The 17,409-nt window shown below is 34.7% G+C and overlaps 1 protein-coding gene across 1 annotated transcript; it reads right to left on the reverse strand.

The window, feature by feature from the left end:
• Positions 1 to 11,171: 11,171 nt before the first annotated feature.
• Positions 11,172 to 12,713, reverse strand: LOC145113062 (DNA sliding clamp PCNA). The gene is made up of 4 exons (XM_079049166.1): positions 12,295 to 12,713; positions 11,828 to 11,980; positions 11,649 to 11,746; positions 11,172 to 11,565 (listed from the first exon to the last, which is right to left on the reverse strand). Exons 1-4 carry the CDS (start codon positions 12,611 to 12,613, stop codon positions 11,341 to 11,343), a joined length of 795 nt encoding a protein of 264 aa, XP_078905292.1. The 5' UTR covers positions 12,614 to 12,713; the 3' UTR covers positions 11,172 to 11,340.
• Between the last annotated feature and the right edge of the window lie 4,696 nt (positions 12,714 to 17,409).

Genomic DNA, 17,409 nt, shown 5'->3' on the forward strand with positions numbered 1-17,409 from the left:
CAACTCATAGTAACAACTCATATCTCTAGGTTTGAAGAATATAAGATCTTATCGTCTCATGATCACTCGTGATAAAATCCATGAAGTGATTCAAATGAGCGCGGGTTGAATCCAATACTCAGAACTTATGAGCACTCATGAGTGTTGTAGCACCACTTTGTCCACCAACTTGGACCTCTACAAAACAACCCATGACAGTCTTGATTCATATCTACTTCCAACATATGACCGATTGTGGATAGTTTGAATAACTTAGTCATTCAGGAAGAATGACCTTGTTTATTCTGGAAGTCAAAACATGCAAAGTGAAACACAAGAATAATTGAATCTAATATGGTATCAAAACCTATGAATATAAATAAGACACTTTTATTTATCACCATACTGATTACTCATTATTCATTGTTTCGGTTTCATCAACTTTATACTTGAATTAAAAACACTAGTTGTCCCATGCTCCAAGCAAGTACACTATGTTTTTCAAAACAATAGTTTTTCCATACACCAAGTATGCACTCTATGTTTTTCTATGATCCTTACTTTGTGAAATAAACCAATTGAACATAATTTCAATGATTCACACTCCCAACTCCTTATCAAAAAATGTAAGAATTCCAAATTCTTATCATTTACTGAAATCTGTTTAGATTTTAAACTTGTATGCACTGACCCTCTTGTAATGAATATGTACATGGTCATAAAGACTTGTCAACAGTCATCACAGGGCATTCCAATGAAGATCAACTCCATGGAAACTAATTCAAACAACATTGCTTTGAATATCCTTCTTGCATTAAGTTTTCTAATCTTACACAGATAACTACCACCTATGGAGACAAATCCATATTCTCATTTTGACTATCACTTCTGAACAAGAGATGCCTCTTTTCAGAATATGTCAATATGGTCCTTCCAAAATTAGCACTATACTTCCAACTGTCCCTGAGCAACCAATCTTTGGTAAACCTTAGATTGTCCTCGACAATTGCTTAATCATTTTAGTCATATCCAATTCTAGACCTTTTCCCTTCTTAATGCCTCTGGGCATTTGGAAAAAGTTAGAAAGGACAAATATTATAGCACATGCAATCGATCCTGTACCCAAAACAAATGGGACACGATTCATGATGTCTCACATAAAAACATGATTCTAGACCAGTCTTTTGCTACAATATTTTTATTTGCCATGTTTTCAAAATTTGACTATGAAGAGGGATGCCGTAATCATAATCGAATTTTGAGAACGCAATATATAGAATTTCCTTAAGTTGAACCAATCCAACATGAAATTCATATATATATATTCTTGACTAAAGATGATTAAGGTCTCAATCTAAGCCTTTAGAACTGAAATGAAGTATATCCTCTCCCTTAATTATTGCAAAACAACTTTTTCAACCCCTGAACTTTTGTTTTTCTATAATTAACATTGCTAACTTGCAATACTAATCATAATTATCATGCTCCCACTAACATGATGATTATTAGCATAACGCTTATGCTCCCACTAGCTTTGACATGTACTCAAAAATCAGCTGGACTTCAGGAAATCAATACTTTATTGACTTTCTTACCAAAGTTCAGATTTCTGATACGAGATGCTTTGATAAAACTTTATCAAATCATACACCTTTTCTTAGATAGCACACATGTGTGTCTAAACAATTTTAGAGCTATGAAAAGGGATGTCGTGATCATAGTCTCAATTGTTTAGACCTTTTCCATTCTCACAAGTCCATGTTAGTGTGCCGGTTAACCACACACGCTCCACTAATGACTTTGAGAATGCAAATATCACAATTCCTATCTACTTAAAATCTACTTAGTGAAAGTGTTTCCCCACCATCACTTTCATGAATCGGAGAGAAACCTTATGACACTTAGATTTTATGGTGTATGAGTTCCTATCCATATGAATTTGTCAAAACCATAATCACAAGACAAGGTTCATGACAAATCCAAACTCATATGGATTGAACTTGTGCACTCTTAAATTCTTGCCACCTGGCAGCACAAAGGCCTGCCATTGCTTCCAAGTTGTTATGCAACCAGTTGATAACTCTCAGAACTCCTATGCAAAGCCAACTTTAACTGGCATGGGCACAGAATATGTCAACATGATAGGTCATAAACCTCAAGTCGTGTGCTACTGAAGAACTTCAGGTTTTATTCTTGATTAGATCTTGAAATCCTTTCAGGATCTTTAAGACTCCCACTGTCCTCTTGACATATAAGACTATCTTGCCAAATATTCAAGGGATAGTGCGGATTCTTTATCAAGACAAACGCTTCATTCAATTGGCCTAAGTTGGTCTCTGTTTTATCCAAAACATCACAACTTACTAATTTCAAATGTACAAGAGTAGAAACACAATTTACTCTTACATTTGACTAGTGTTATAAACCTTCATTAAGATGTGTCACTCAAGTTACAATCTTGGAGTATGACTCTAAGAATTGTTTTGGAACGAAGTATGATTCATCTTTTTGATTTAACCATTTCAACAATTCATGACTCCTCTTCTTAGTCATAAGAATGCACTAAGATGACCTTAGAGGACTAATTGTGATATGATTTCAAAATCATTAAGATGATCACAAACATGATCTTAAAGTACTCTCCATCTTTTTAGATTTGAGAAACTTTTATCTTTCTGCCAAATTTAATTCTTCTCATTCGTTCTGACACACATTGAATCTTTTCCAATGTTTCAGAATTATACTTAAACTTGTAAGTATAACCATATTTACTAAGCTTTACTAAATCATGACGAATAGTCTTTGTGGTGGACCTGATCAGCACACACCCAAGTGTACCCAATCCATTTGTCCTTCTCTTGACTCACATATACATGTGAACAAGGAATTAGTCTTAATTTTCCAAAGACGAAAAAATTCTCATTCATCATACTATACAACTTGCATGATTCCAAGTTGCGGTCCAATTTGAAACTTGGGTGATGAGAGTCTTTCCTTATTTGGTAAATTATGACACTACCACAAACGAAAGAATCAAGTCCATTTCAAATATTGCTATCAATGGAATCATATAAACAACCATTTTTCACAAATGCCACTTGTAAGGATATTTAAAATAAATATAAAATTAATTTTTTTTTATTTTATTTCAAAACTTTGCGGAAAAACTTATCCTTACAGTGCAAAAGCATATGTAAAACTTGTTGTTATCTATTCTTAAGCAATATATCACAACTCTTAAGCAGTAGCTCAAAAATTCTCATCACCGAACCATGCGATCGAAATCCATCTTCGCGATCAGAATCATCTTACTTCTTCTTTAAGCTTCCTCTCTTTTCTTTGATTCTTAAAACTTCACCATGTGACCCAGTCACATGATGTAATAAGAATCTCAGAATAGAAACTTAACAGAGTTAGACAGTGAACTTCACCTGAAGTAGAATCAAACATCTTGACTTGATCAACCCTATGATCCTTCAGGTAAATAGACAGTTTTGTAACCAATGCCCCTACCTTTGGCAATATAAACATATGGGGTCTATGGTACACGGGACTATCGCAGACTTGCCTTACCATTTGGTCAACCGAGTTGACTATGGTCAATCCCTTTCCTTGGGAAGAGAAGGCTTTTCTAGATATCCAATGTTTCCATTGTCAATGTCCATTGGGAAGTTGATCTCCTAATCGAATTTGCTTTACTCAAGCTCCAAATCATTGCTGATTCAGCAGTACCATGCAAATAGATAAGATCATTAAGGGTCATGTCATAGTCTATTTCATAGTACTCCCAAATGTAACTTACTATGTGACTTAGAAAGTGATTGAACATCCAACTTTCTTAAGACTTTGACACCCAACTCTCCCGGCTTGTCAATATGTGACTTCATATCCAAGATGTGACCACACATAGACTTTTCTTGCCAATAGGGCTTGAGTGACCTTAAACTTTTCAAGAACTTGTGGGTTAGGGAGAATAATTGGAGGATGTGGACGAAGTGATGTTCTAAGAGATTTGGGAAGATCATAGATGTCTTAACTAGACATCTTTTGGGAGATATTCAAGATAGTTGATTTACAGTCCTTAATATAACACCCAATATGAAATATTAAGGCTAGGACCCAACACAATATTTTTATAACTTGGAAGAGGGATGTCGTAATCCAAGCTATAAAATATTTGAAGGTAGGTGAATGACGATTCACCAATTTCCACCATGAAAACGAAATAATTTAATTAGGTTTTACTTGGATTTGAAACTCCTAGACCTTTTGAGATTCATTGAACTGTTCAATGGCATGTTTCAATCTCGAGTGTGCCCTTCAGGTTTTGTGACTGGGATGCCGAGGATCACAAAACAAGGTGTGAAGTAACCATGTAAATTACTTGGTACTCTTAAATGTTTACCCCTCAATCGATGTGCCGGTTAACCACACGAGCTCCACCGATACTATGATAAATATTAAGTTACCCTTTGCCTACCTTGTTAAATCCAGGTTAGTGTGCCGGTTAACCACACACGCTCCACTAACGGTTTAAACAAAGTGCAAAGTGTAATTTCATGGATTACCACCTTATTCACAATTTTCCTAAGTAACTAAGATTGGAAATTAATAAAAGGTTTAGTTACTTAGTATTTATCATTAATACTTTTAATGAAAGGAGAATTATAGTCCTTGTCCTACCTGTTCGGCTAACGACCCTCCACCAGTCAAGGAAGCGGTGGGTGAGAGTGGACACCCATTAAGCTGCCATTTTATAGGCAACAACCTTATACCCCCCTTATAGATCGGCTTCGTGAATGAGGCCTACTAATGGTAAGACTGACTTGCTCTTATACATACATATATATATATATATATATATATATATATATATATATATTAACTTATAATATTATAAAGTATAAGGGTTGAATTTTAACTTTTAAAATTCTAAGGGCTTAACTTGGAATTAAAGTATTCCTGAGAGAAACTTTACAAATTCCAAAACTTGAGGGCAAGTTTTGAAAATATTCAAAACCATTTAATTCCATAACTTATGTGTTTAAAGTAGTTTTAATTAAAACTCTTCAAGTTCCATAACTTGAGGACAAGTTATGGAAGACTTTAAACTATTAAAGAATGCAGCTCTTCTTCTTTTGTAACTTATGGAACTAATTAAGGTTACACATTTTTATTATTTAATGAAGTGACTCTTGAACCTCCATAACTTGAGGACAAGTTATGGAGTCATAAAACCATTTAATGAGGACAAGACTCTTCATTTTGTAACCTTTGCCAACTTTTATGAGTTTTAAGAAACTTAAATGTGACCTTTCATGTAACTTGAGGACAAGTTACACAAACACATTTTAGAATCAACTCTTAGATTAAAATGGATTAAAGACACATAATCAATTAACTTTTCCTATTAATCTAAGCAACTCATATGAACAAAGATAATTCACATCAAACTTTTTCATGTAACTAGCATAACTTTTAAACTAACACAAAACATGAATCTATTGACATTTATCTTTGAAATTGGATTAGCATGAACATTACCACATCAAAAACAAGTTTATAAGGTCAAAAACAGCTTAGGGTAATGTTCCTAGTCCAATTCCAGCCAAAAACAGTCGAATATATGTTGTCTGGGGGTCCAACTCGTCGAATGCATGAACCAACTCGGCGAGTTGGATGCATTTTGCCTTGGACTCGTCGAGTCCCTTTATGGACTCGGCGAGTCTGCTGTGCAGACAGCAACAAAATTCGATTTTTCAGCCATTTTTGCAAGTATAACAAGAAAACAAGCCTAGGCTCTGATACCACTGTTGGGTTTTGAGCATTCTAACACTCATAAGTGTACATGCAACCCTAAATACCTTGGATCTATGTTTTCTCTATTATACATGCAAATATGAATATCCAAGGTATTATACTAACTAGCATACAAAAACTTTGATTCATATGAAATATAACAAGTTAGAATACATACCTCTTTGATGTAGAATGAGTCCATGAAGCTCGAGAGCCTAGTGCCCCAAGTGTGACACCTCAAATGGTTCACACAACACCAAATACACTTGGAATAACTTGAGAGAACATCCACACTTCATGAAAATCGGCTAGCCCTTATTATCACTCTAGTGGCCGATTTTGTCAACAATAAGATGCTTATATAGTTAGTGACAATTAGGGTAAACCCTAATTGTCATGGCTTTCCATTTCCTTGGATCCATGGGTTCAAACATACCATGGAGCATCCATGGAGCATCTTATGGGTTTTAGCCCAACTTGACAATCCATGGAGCATTAGCCCACTATACAAGTATGGGTGATTTACACAATCAACCCATGTATTTAATTAGTCTTCTTTTGATCATTTAATTAATTCTAGATTAATTCTTGATCAATACTAATTAAATAATCTTATTAATATATTATAACTTATAATATATTAACAAACCTTAAGTGTTATTTCTCTCATTATAGTCTATCCAAATGCATGATGCCATGCAACCCAAATGGACCATGCCGGGTCGGGTCAAGTCTTACCAATTATAGTTATGGACTTAGACATTAATCCAACAGGAGGAGATGGGGAAGTATTATCCAGACCATGTGCATCAGCAGACCTCGAGGACGAAGTCTAGTTCAAGTAGGGGAGATTCATAACGCTTGGTTTAGGTATTGGTCAGTTTTCAACATTTTTAGAGTTTTGGGCTGGGACTCGACGAGTTGGGGAGCTCCAACTTGTCGAGTAGAGATCTTTTTGGACGCGGGATAAAGGATCTATTCGATGAGTTGGAAGGCCCCAACTCAACGAGTAGACATTGGGAAGGAAACCCCTAATTTTCAGGGTTTGTATCCTATTTAAAGGCCTTAAGCCTCACTTGTAGCCTCCCTTATCACCCCCTTTGTCCAGAGAAACCCTAAATCGTGTCTCATCTCCCATTTTGTGTGTATGTGAGCTTGGAAAGTGATTCTTGGTGGTCTTTTGGAGGGAACTTAAAGATTAAAGAGGTTGGATTGAGTGGAAGGCAGTAGATCCGGGATTTCCTCCAGTGTGGCAACCATTTTAAGGTATAAAGTCGAAACCTTGACCTTTCATTGCTTAGATCTCCTTCTATGAAAATTTATGGCCATTATTAGCCTAGTTTGGTACCATTCTTGGTTTTGAGCATGATATGAAGATATGGCTTTAGATCTGGACATCTTAGGGCCTTTGGGGACTTAAAGTTGCCAACTTTATCATGTCTTGGCACTTCTTCATGCTCTAAGTCCCTTGACAAGCTTTGATTAAGTGTTTTTTGCCTTTAATGCCTTGAATGGATGTAAAGTTGGCATCTTTACGTGGTATCTCGACCCTAGGGGGTTGGATCTGAAGTTTGGGACCTTGGATCCCACTGGAAAGGACTGAACACAAAAAGGACCGAAGGAAATCGTCGAGTCCCTTAGTCGACTCGACGAGCCGGGTAGGGTTTACCTGTTTTCGAGATTCTGAATGAGTGTAGTGAAGGATTAGAGTTTTGGTCTGCATGAACTTTTGGTTTTCTGGACATTTGATGAACTCGACGAGTCACTTAGGTGACTCGGGATTCAATGGAATGGACTTGGGAGGAACTTGACAAGTTGCTGGATGCACTCGACGAGTTGGGTCAACATGGACTGTTGACCTTGACCGTTGACTTTGACTTGACCAGGAGCTGACTAGGGTTGATCATTCAATATTTTAGGCCTTTTTGGTATTGGGACTTCGCGGATTAGGTCCATTGATGGATTTATGGACATTATAGTGTTGGGATTTTGTTTGGGCTTGGGCCTCAGTTTTGGATCATACTAGGCCAGGGGTAGAATGGTCATTTTACCCCATGTATGGATTATAGTATGGAACCCAATTTGCTAATTGGGTATATTTATTGGTATTGACAACTCGGGAAGTCGGCAGGGCAGCAACTTAGGATGTTATTCGGGAGCTTCTGCATTCGAGGTGAGTCTTCTCACCATACCAATGGGTCTAAGGCACTAAGGCCGGCCGATTCAGTTAGTTGTAGTGTTTATTGTAGATTCACTATTGATATGTCTGGTATGCATGTATATGCGGTATGCTAGTGATTATGTGGTATGTTATTTGACTATATGGTATGTGGTATGTTAGTTGTCTTTGTAATACTTGCATGGAAAACCATGGGGGAGCCCATGACGCTTAGATGTAAGACCATGTAGGGGACCCCATGGCTTTTCAGGTAAAGACCATAGGGGGAGCCTATGACACTTGGATGTATGACCATATGGGGGAGCTCATGGCTTTCCAACTAAATACCATGGGGGAGCCCATGGAACTTAGGTGTAAGACCATGTGGGGGAGCCCATGACATCCTGGAGTAAGACCATGGGAGGAGCCCACGACATCCTTATATGCTTATGTGATTGGTATGGTTTATGTACTTGTTATAGCTAATATGGATTATGTGGTTATGTGGCTTGTGCGGGGTATGCTCTGGGGAACTCACTAAACTTCGTGCTTACGGTTTACAATTTTGGTTTCAGGTATCATCGATTTGGGAAGGAAGGGCTCAGCTTGATCGCAACGCGCACACTCATGTTTTCCGCAATAAGTGATTTTGGAATGAACTCTGATAAATGTTTTAATTAACTATGTTTTGGAATGTCGGGATTAAAAAATATTTACGTTTTGACTATAATAAAAATGAAATTTGTACCCTTTATTTTTGGGTCGTTACATCAGATGATCAAGACAAGGCGAATGTGTGATCGTACACATCCTCCTACTGATTAATGTTTTTTGAGAGATTTATTGATACTTTGATTCTATGGATTTGATTTGAAAACATTGATTGAATTTCTTATGGTTTTTGATGGAAATGTTTTATAAAATGAATAATTTTGTCATGGTTTTTGAGATGTTACACTTTTACACCTCTTTCGTGTTGGCATTCTTATTATTAATAAAAATTGTTGTGTTTAATCTCTTTGTTGTTAATTTACTGGAAGTTCATATGAATAAGCAATGCTACTTTCATTTTTTCACTAGGGTAAATTGTTAAATTGTGGAAAAAAAACTTATTTGTCTTTTACAAATTTATTCTTTATTTATTTTTATTTTTCGAATTTATGTTACTTATCGGAGAAAAAAAAACTCATTTGCAAAGTAGGTGGGACTACAAAATTGTTGATTCCTAAAGTTGAAACGTGAATCTATTTTTGAAGTTATAAAGTTCAATTGTTATCTACAAATCATTGCCTTCTATGACAATTTGTTTTTAAGCTTTTGTACTTTTAGTTTCAATTGTGTTTTAATGGTTTTATCAAGGTTGGATGGGGCAATTTTTACTAGGACATTTATATATACATGCAGGTGGGACTATATGAATATATATTGTTGTGTGGGGTATTTTATCAGGGTTGAATATGGAATGTTGTGTATGACATGGGTAATTTTGCTCCTTATACTACTTTGGTTGGGATTTTTTACAATAATGGTTAGTATTGTAAAACTGATGAGAATAATCAGGTATGTACTAATTTTCGTGAATGATTTTTGGAAGCTCGATTACCGGTGCAGGTTCAGATGTATTTGTATGTTTTAAAGGGACTGACATGTAGTAATTTAATGAATCAGATGACCGATTCATTGAGAATCTTTAGCATGATAGATTTTAAATTGTCATTCTCATTCCTCTTTCCAAATTGTTTTTATTGATGAGGTTTCTTTGCATCATTACCATTTATTTTTTGACATATGGGTTATATGATATGGATGAATATTTCAGAAGATATTGCATGACGAATTATGATTGATTGACATCATTCATGGGCCAATAGGCTTGACTTATTAGGGTTTTAGGTATGATCCCTCAAGTAAAAATATGGATGAATTCTAAGTCATTTGATGAGTCTTGTAATTCTAAAGTGATAAGTGAATCTATATGAAATTGTACTTGTAACCTCTGTTTGAGAGCTCTAAAATAAAAATTACTCCTCTCCTGTCCATTGACATAGATCACCTTAACCAAAAATCATAAATATTGAACAAAATGAACAAAATATTCCTCTCTTTTTGTTAACACATACATGATCAAACATATATGAACAAAATCTCGATGTAACACAATAAAGTATGTCAATTATAATCAACTAAGAGCTACATGATTTACTATATATAATTAATTAATCATGTGCTTAGTGTGTTTGAAAATTTTACGGAAATTATTTTAATGGTTTGCAAATTTTCCAAATGGTTCTTATATTTAGAAAAAATGGCAGAAATAGTCTAATATGTAATAGGACAATTACAAAAATAGTCCATATATAAGATGAAATTACAATAACAACCATTTATAAGACAAAATTAGAAATTTTGGTATATATGTAAGATAAAACTAAAATAACAACAAAATATGTAAACATTACATAAATAGCTTAGCCCTCTTAGCTAAATGGTGGAGAAGATTGAAAAATGTATGATTTTTTTTATAGCAGACCAATCACTAAGAAGTCAATTGAAGATGTTTGATTGAATATCTCACAAATCCACCGCGATCAAAGGTGAGTTGGGCTATCCGGTTATTCAATTTGATGATCTTTTTAAGAGAGTGGTAGGAAATGGGGACAAAACTCTTTTGGAAGGACCATTAGTTTGGCGTATAAGAAGAGTGAGGGAAATACAACAACTTTTGGCTATATCGAATCAGGTTGTTGATCTTTTTTTAAATGGTGAACAAAATGTTGTTAAAATATAATAAAACAGAAAGACACATGAATTTATTAAATTACCACCTTACACAAACATCCTTACTAGTTTTTAATAAAGGACACTATTAAATGAAGCTAATTAACAGGTCCAAAAATAGAATATGTTTTAAAAAATTCTTAGTATCAATTTTTTATTTTATGAAAAAACTATATTAATTATGTTTTGTAATTATACCCAACAGACAATGTCAAACTTTATTTTGTCCAATGATTTAATTAAAAATATATAAAATAAATGGTGGGACTAGGAATTTTTCAAGCGTTCTAAGAACAGTAGAGACAAGTTTAAAAAATGCATTAGGATCTCTAAATCCAAAGTATACAAGTTTTACTTATCGCAGACAAACGATGATTGAACAATAGGTTCGTTAACGCATTTTCTGACAATAGTAGATACTGCTTCAACCATTTATCCCCCACTACAACTACTAAAGTAGCTTGATAACAACACCATCAATTTTAATCAATCATTAAGGATAAACTAAAAAACATCAATGAGGCAAAGGTACTAAAGATCATGATAATGACCCAAAGAACAAAACTACAGAAAAGTTTACATAAAGGAGACTGATAAAACCATACCATTAACTTGTAAGCTTTAAATCAAGATTTGTTTTCTTCATCATCTTCTTCAATCTTAGGAGCCAAATAAAACCTTATGTAGCCCATCTCAGCTATCTTGTATTCAACCACCACCGGAAGCTCTGAAGATAGACTGAGTGTAACAGTGCTTGACAGTGGTGTAGCTTTAGTGAATGAATTCATATATCGCAATGCAAATGTCAAGGACACGGGTTCATTCATCTCAATCACAGTAGCCTCTTCTGGCTGCAATTACAAATCAAAACCATTTTAGAACAAACATTTGCATTCAATTAGTAAAATAATTGTGTATGTAGTTATGTGCTTACCTTATCTACTGTTGTGTTTTGTCTGCATACAACATTTGCAGTTCCAATATCACCTCTTGTTGAGAACTTGACACCTTCTTTAGTCACGGAGATTACAACTACAGGCAAGAAACAAAACATAGGATTACTTTTTAGATATTAATGGTGTTAATAGACAAATGTTGTGAAGATCTAGTTACCTGTGTCACCAATGCTGCTGAGATCTTTGCAAATTCTTGCAAATTCAGATGAAGGCATCCGAACAATGGCATGATACTCTGCTTCAGGTATGCCAAGATGCTCACTATCAATGTCCATAAGCTTCATCTCAAAATCAGCAATCTTATCTTGGGCTGTAGGACATGAGATAAAAACATCAATCTATAAAAATGTAAAAAGATTGACATATTTAACCACAATAGAAGCCCCAAAATCAGGATTAACGAGCAACTATGCGTTTATGTCTAGGCATAAGATCCTCATATTCGAACTTAAAGTGTGTTGTTGGCAAAACTGAACATAAATTTCAACCAGGTCCTATGTGTTAACATAATTGTCAATTAGAAGACTAAAGGATCACACACTATAAGGATCTGAAACCACAAGTACGCCGTTTCAAATCTCGATTAACGTTATAATGTTTGCAAAAAATGAAAAATGCACTTACTGGGGCTTTCAAACATGAAAGTAACGGTATCACTGCCATCGTCAGCCTTTAGAGTGATGATATCATCGTTTCCAGCGCACTTTAGCATCTTAGACATGTTACTAAGATTCATACCCATGGAAATGTTCCGGTCACAACGGTAATGTTCGAAGCCTTCCGATCTAAGAAGAAGAGAGACCAACGCCACGTGACTCGAGTCCATCGCCTGGAGCGAAAATCCGGTGGCTGAGCAGTCGAAATTGGCGTCGTTTACCAGATCTTTGATCGATTCCATCACCTTCTTTAAGAGACTCCCCTGAACTAACCTTAGCTCCAACATTTTTCAACTGAAAAGGATGGAAATCAAGAGATTCTAATAAGAAAATTAGAGCTAGGTTTTGAAAGACACGAAAAATTGGGGAATTTTGACGAATATGAGATATTGAGGTGTTTAGGGTTTATATATTAGGGGGGAAACAGCTTACGAGGGAAGCCAAACACTTATTGGCGGGACGATTGAAAAAACTAAAAGCCTTTTATTCCCGCCTTAATTTAATGGGCTTTTGAGTCTTGGGCTTTTGGTCTGATATGTTTCTCGTATTTTATCGGTTCAAAAACAACGATTTTTAATTTGATTTGGTTCAATTATAAATGTTGAATTTCATATCAATTTGATATAATTGAAACTTTATAAAATTGTATATTTCGATCTAAATATAATACTGATGCAAAAATATATTGGAGGTAGAAAATTACAGATGGAATGATGTATATAGAGCTTTGGAGTTTTCTTGAACCATTCGATCCAAGACATATTTATCAAAAATAAATATTATGATCAACCACAATCTGGGGTAATTTCTTGTTTGTTTATACCTCCTATGGTTAAGGTATTTATAATGTTTGTGATAAGACAATGCACAGTTTGTTCATACATTAGATTGTCATTTTTCATATTTTGTCAGTAATTAAGTTGTGAATGCGCACGCTCTGGTGGTAGATCATGAATATCATATATATGGCGAGATGTTTTGACATCTTCGTCGCGTTCCAAATAAGGTTGCATTATGTGGTTATTTGGCCTGGATTTAGAGTTATTAATACCGAAGTAAGGGTTTCTTGGGATGACCACTACTACATATCAATGTTGATATAAGTATAATTTATGATACATATGGAAATAAGTTTTCTATCTGATTTTGTATAGGAGATACCAAAATCATAACGGAATCCAATTTTAGGTTTTTGGTTTTCTATATTCCAATCCAAATATTAAACATTCATATAAAATATATACTTCTTTAATCATTGAATAGAACAATATCATTTTTCATCGTATGATCAAAAAATTTATCTGTTTAGTATAAAAAAACTCACAATTTTACGTATCGAAGGACTTGTTACAGTAAATATTAAATAAATATAATATATAATTAGTAAAACTTATATTTCTTGTGGATAAGGTATAATTACAACTGTATCCGGTATAGTGGTGGATCTGAGATTTTGATATGGGCTCTAATCCATAAAACTTTTGTTGGCATTGTTGCATTCGGTGTTGTGGGCTTTATGGAAAACAAGAAACAACCGTATCCCTAACAACTTGACATGCAATTCTTTAAAGACGACGGATGAGATTCAATTCATTTTTTATAATTGGATTAAGCATATAGCTAGATTTATTTGTTGAATTGGTTGGATTGGTCATTGGTGTATTTTCCCCTTTTGATTTGTACTGTGTAATTTTTCTAGCACCTTGCTAGCTTACGTAATATAATCTCCACTGTTCAATTTTTTTTTTTTCTATTACATGTTTTGCCAAACATGAAAACACATTGAAATTCAATTTGGCGTCTTAAAGTCTCATACTTAACTTTGATGACAACTTAAATATCTTTACCGACAATAACACACATTTGAGTGTGTTTAAAATGCTTTCAAGTTATGAAAACATGAAATTTTATTTTAATAATTATATTTTTAAATGTTTGTTTTCGAAAATAAAGAGATATGAAAACTACGTATATTTATTTTCTCTCACTATGTGACTATACATTTAGTCAATATAAGTTTAGAATGTTTATTTAAAAGGTCAGACGTAAGAATTTCAGGTTCAAACTTCAAATATATTGATCTTTAATTAACATATACATTATTTTATCATGTATTTTGTGGTTGCTCTTCCTTTTCGGGGTTTTGGGTTGAAGAGATCAAATGATAACACAAAACTTGTAAACTCACAAACTTTATTCATTGACTAGACAATTTAAATAAGTAGAGACACAACTTATACTCTAGCTTACAACACTCTAGCTTACAACGTTCATCCCCAAACTTCGCAACAAACCTAAAGACTCGATCAAAAAAGACTTAGACTATTCCCACTACTCGAAGACAAAACACGTGACTCAATAAAACATAATCTTGGATTTAAGTTGGACAAATTCAAAATCAAAGCCCATTATTATCATAGACCAAAAACATAAAAAATAACCCAATAATATCCTCCTTTAAACTAAAAAGCTTCAAGCTTCCAGTTTACAAACGCCAAGTTCTTTTCTGAATTTCATAAAATCTTCAAATTTAATTGGTTTGGTCATGACATCAGCGACTTGGTTTTTTGTTGTGCAGTGCTCGAGTTTCACCACTTCTTGATCAACAAGCTTTCTTATGTATTGATATTGCACATCAATGTGCTTAGTTCTCTTATGAATGACGAGATTCTTAGCAAGCTTGATTGTAGACATGTTGTCACACAAAACCTCATTCTTCTAGCTCCTTCAACAACCCTTTTAATCATACACAGTGACAGGCACAATTTGTGACTACCACGTATCCATCCTCTGTCGAGGATAGTGCTAAGATATCTTGTTTCCGAGAGCTCCAACAAATAGCAACCTTGCTAAGTAGACATGCATACCCAGATGTACTCCTTCGATCTTCTATGTCTCTTGCATAGTTGTTGTCGGTGAATACCTTCAATTTTCCTTTTGGTTCTCTTGCATACACCAGCCCATAATCATTGGTTCCCTTCACATAACGCAAAATCCATTTTGCAGCTTCCATATGTTCCACCTGATGGGTTTTAGGTAAAACAAATAAACTAGAAAAACAATTCCTAAGTTCACATGCAACCTACTTTGGATCTATGTTTTATCTATTGAACATATAACGTTGAATTGCAAACAAGAACCCTAAGGAGAGAGGCTATTTTCGAAAATACCAATTAGGGTGTAAGAGTTACATACCTTTCAATTGTTATAGCAAACAATTGACAACCGTTTGATCTTGATCTTCTTGGAAGCTTAACACCACAAATGTAATGTCTCTAATGGAATCACACCCAAGAGTTAGCAAGAAGGAAACTTATGAGGAGAGAGAGGTTGGGGTATGCAAAATTCGGCCTAAGGTTTCTTCCAAGGTAGGAGTGACCGAATTTAGGAGCTGGGATGCTCCTTATATAGTTGAGGGATCTAGGGTTTAGGGAAAACCCTAATACTCATTTGCTTGGGGCCTAAGCTAATCCAAAGGCCTTATCCAAAGCCCCTTAGACGAAATCCTTAGGGTTTCCCCTATAGATTTCGTCCACCTCCTTCCAAGGAGGTTCTGGAGCCTTCCACTGAGCTATCTGATAATTGCAAACTAGTCCCTACACTTTATAATTAATACTTTTAACCCCAAAATTAATTCTGATTAAATTCTGGCTAACTATTAATTAAACCTTATGATTTCTTATTAATATATTAATCTTTTAACATATTAATAAATCATTTATATTAATTTATTAATCTTATAATAAATCAATATCTCTCCTTTCACAATTTCCTTGTCCAGTTGCTAGGTTTGAGGGCAACCCAAAAGGACTGTGCTGCTATCAATTCAAGTACATACCAATTATAGTTATCGGCTTAGACACCTAATCCAACAGTCTCCCACTTGGATAAGTCTGTAACTATAATTGTCAGTATGCCTTCTAAATTTGACCAACAAATTGTAGCTTCCAAAAGCTGCTGCTGAACTCTGACCCAGTCAGTTACGCGTCATTAGATAAGTGATCATATAATCCTTCGTTCTGCAAGATATCCCCAGACATAAGACATGGAATGTAATCAATCTCTTTGTCCAAAATCTATGCTTCCCGATTTCCGATTTGTGATGATGTAGGACGTCTAATTGAACACCTCAATTTAGTCCTGGTTGGGGCCAGCACATAAGTCAACACCAAATCATCGAGGGGCCCACATATATCGCTTTTCCCGTTATGGCAAAAGGAACGAATAAACTTTGACTCATATGCTTGTATCTTTTACTCATCAAATTATACATGACAATACGTTTTATAACACCAAGTTACTGATGCGTTTTCGTATCACCGATGCATGACCGACTAGTAAATTACAACTCATATTTCTCTGCTTCAAGATCATAAGATATTATCATCTCAATATTACTCGTGATGAATTCCATGAAGTAATACTATGAGCGAGGGTTTAACCAATACTCAAATCTCTATTTCTAAGTACTCATGAACATTGCAGCAATTCTATTGCTATGTCTAACTCCCTTAGACAATCTGCAATCCAATTTATGACAGTCTTAATTCACTACTTACTTCCATAAGTACGAGCGACTGTGGAGTTTGAATAATCTTATTATTCGGGAAGTAAAACATGCAAAAAATGAAATTGTAAAGTGTAATTTCATGGATTAGCACCTTATTCACATTTTCCTAAAGTAACTAAGATTGGGAATTTAATAAAAGCATTTAGTTACTTTATAATATTCATCATACTTTTAATGAGAATTTATAAGTCCTTGTCTTACCCGTTCGGCTAACGACCCTCCACCGATCAAGGAAGCGGTGGGTGAGAGTGGACACCCATTAAGTTGCCATTTTATAGGCAACAACCTTATACCCCCCTTATAGACCGACTTCGTGAATGAGGCGTACTAGCGGTAAGACGACTTGACGTTATACATATATATATTAGTAACTTATAATATTATAAAGTATAAGAGTTGAATTTTAACTTTTAAAATTCTAAGGGTTGGAACTAAAGTTTTAATCAAGACTTTACATGTTCCAAAACTTGAGGGCAAGTTTTGTAAACTTCCAAAACTTTTCATTTCTTATAA

Source organism: Lactuca virosa, chromosome 5 (genome assembly GCF_052849685.1).
Source record: "Lactuca virosa cultivar CGN04683 chromosome 5, Lactuca_virosa_CGN04683_v6, whole genome shotgun sequence".
Taxonomy (NCBI): Eukaryota; Viridiplantae; Streptophyta; class Magnoliopsida; order Asterales; family Asteraceae; genus Lactuca; species Lactuca virosa.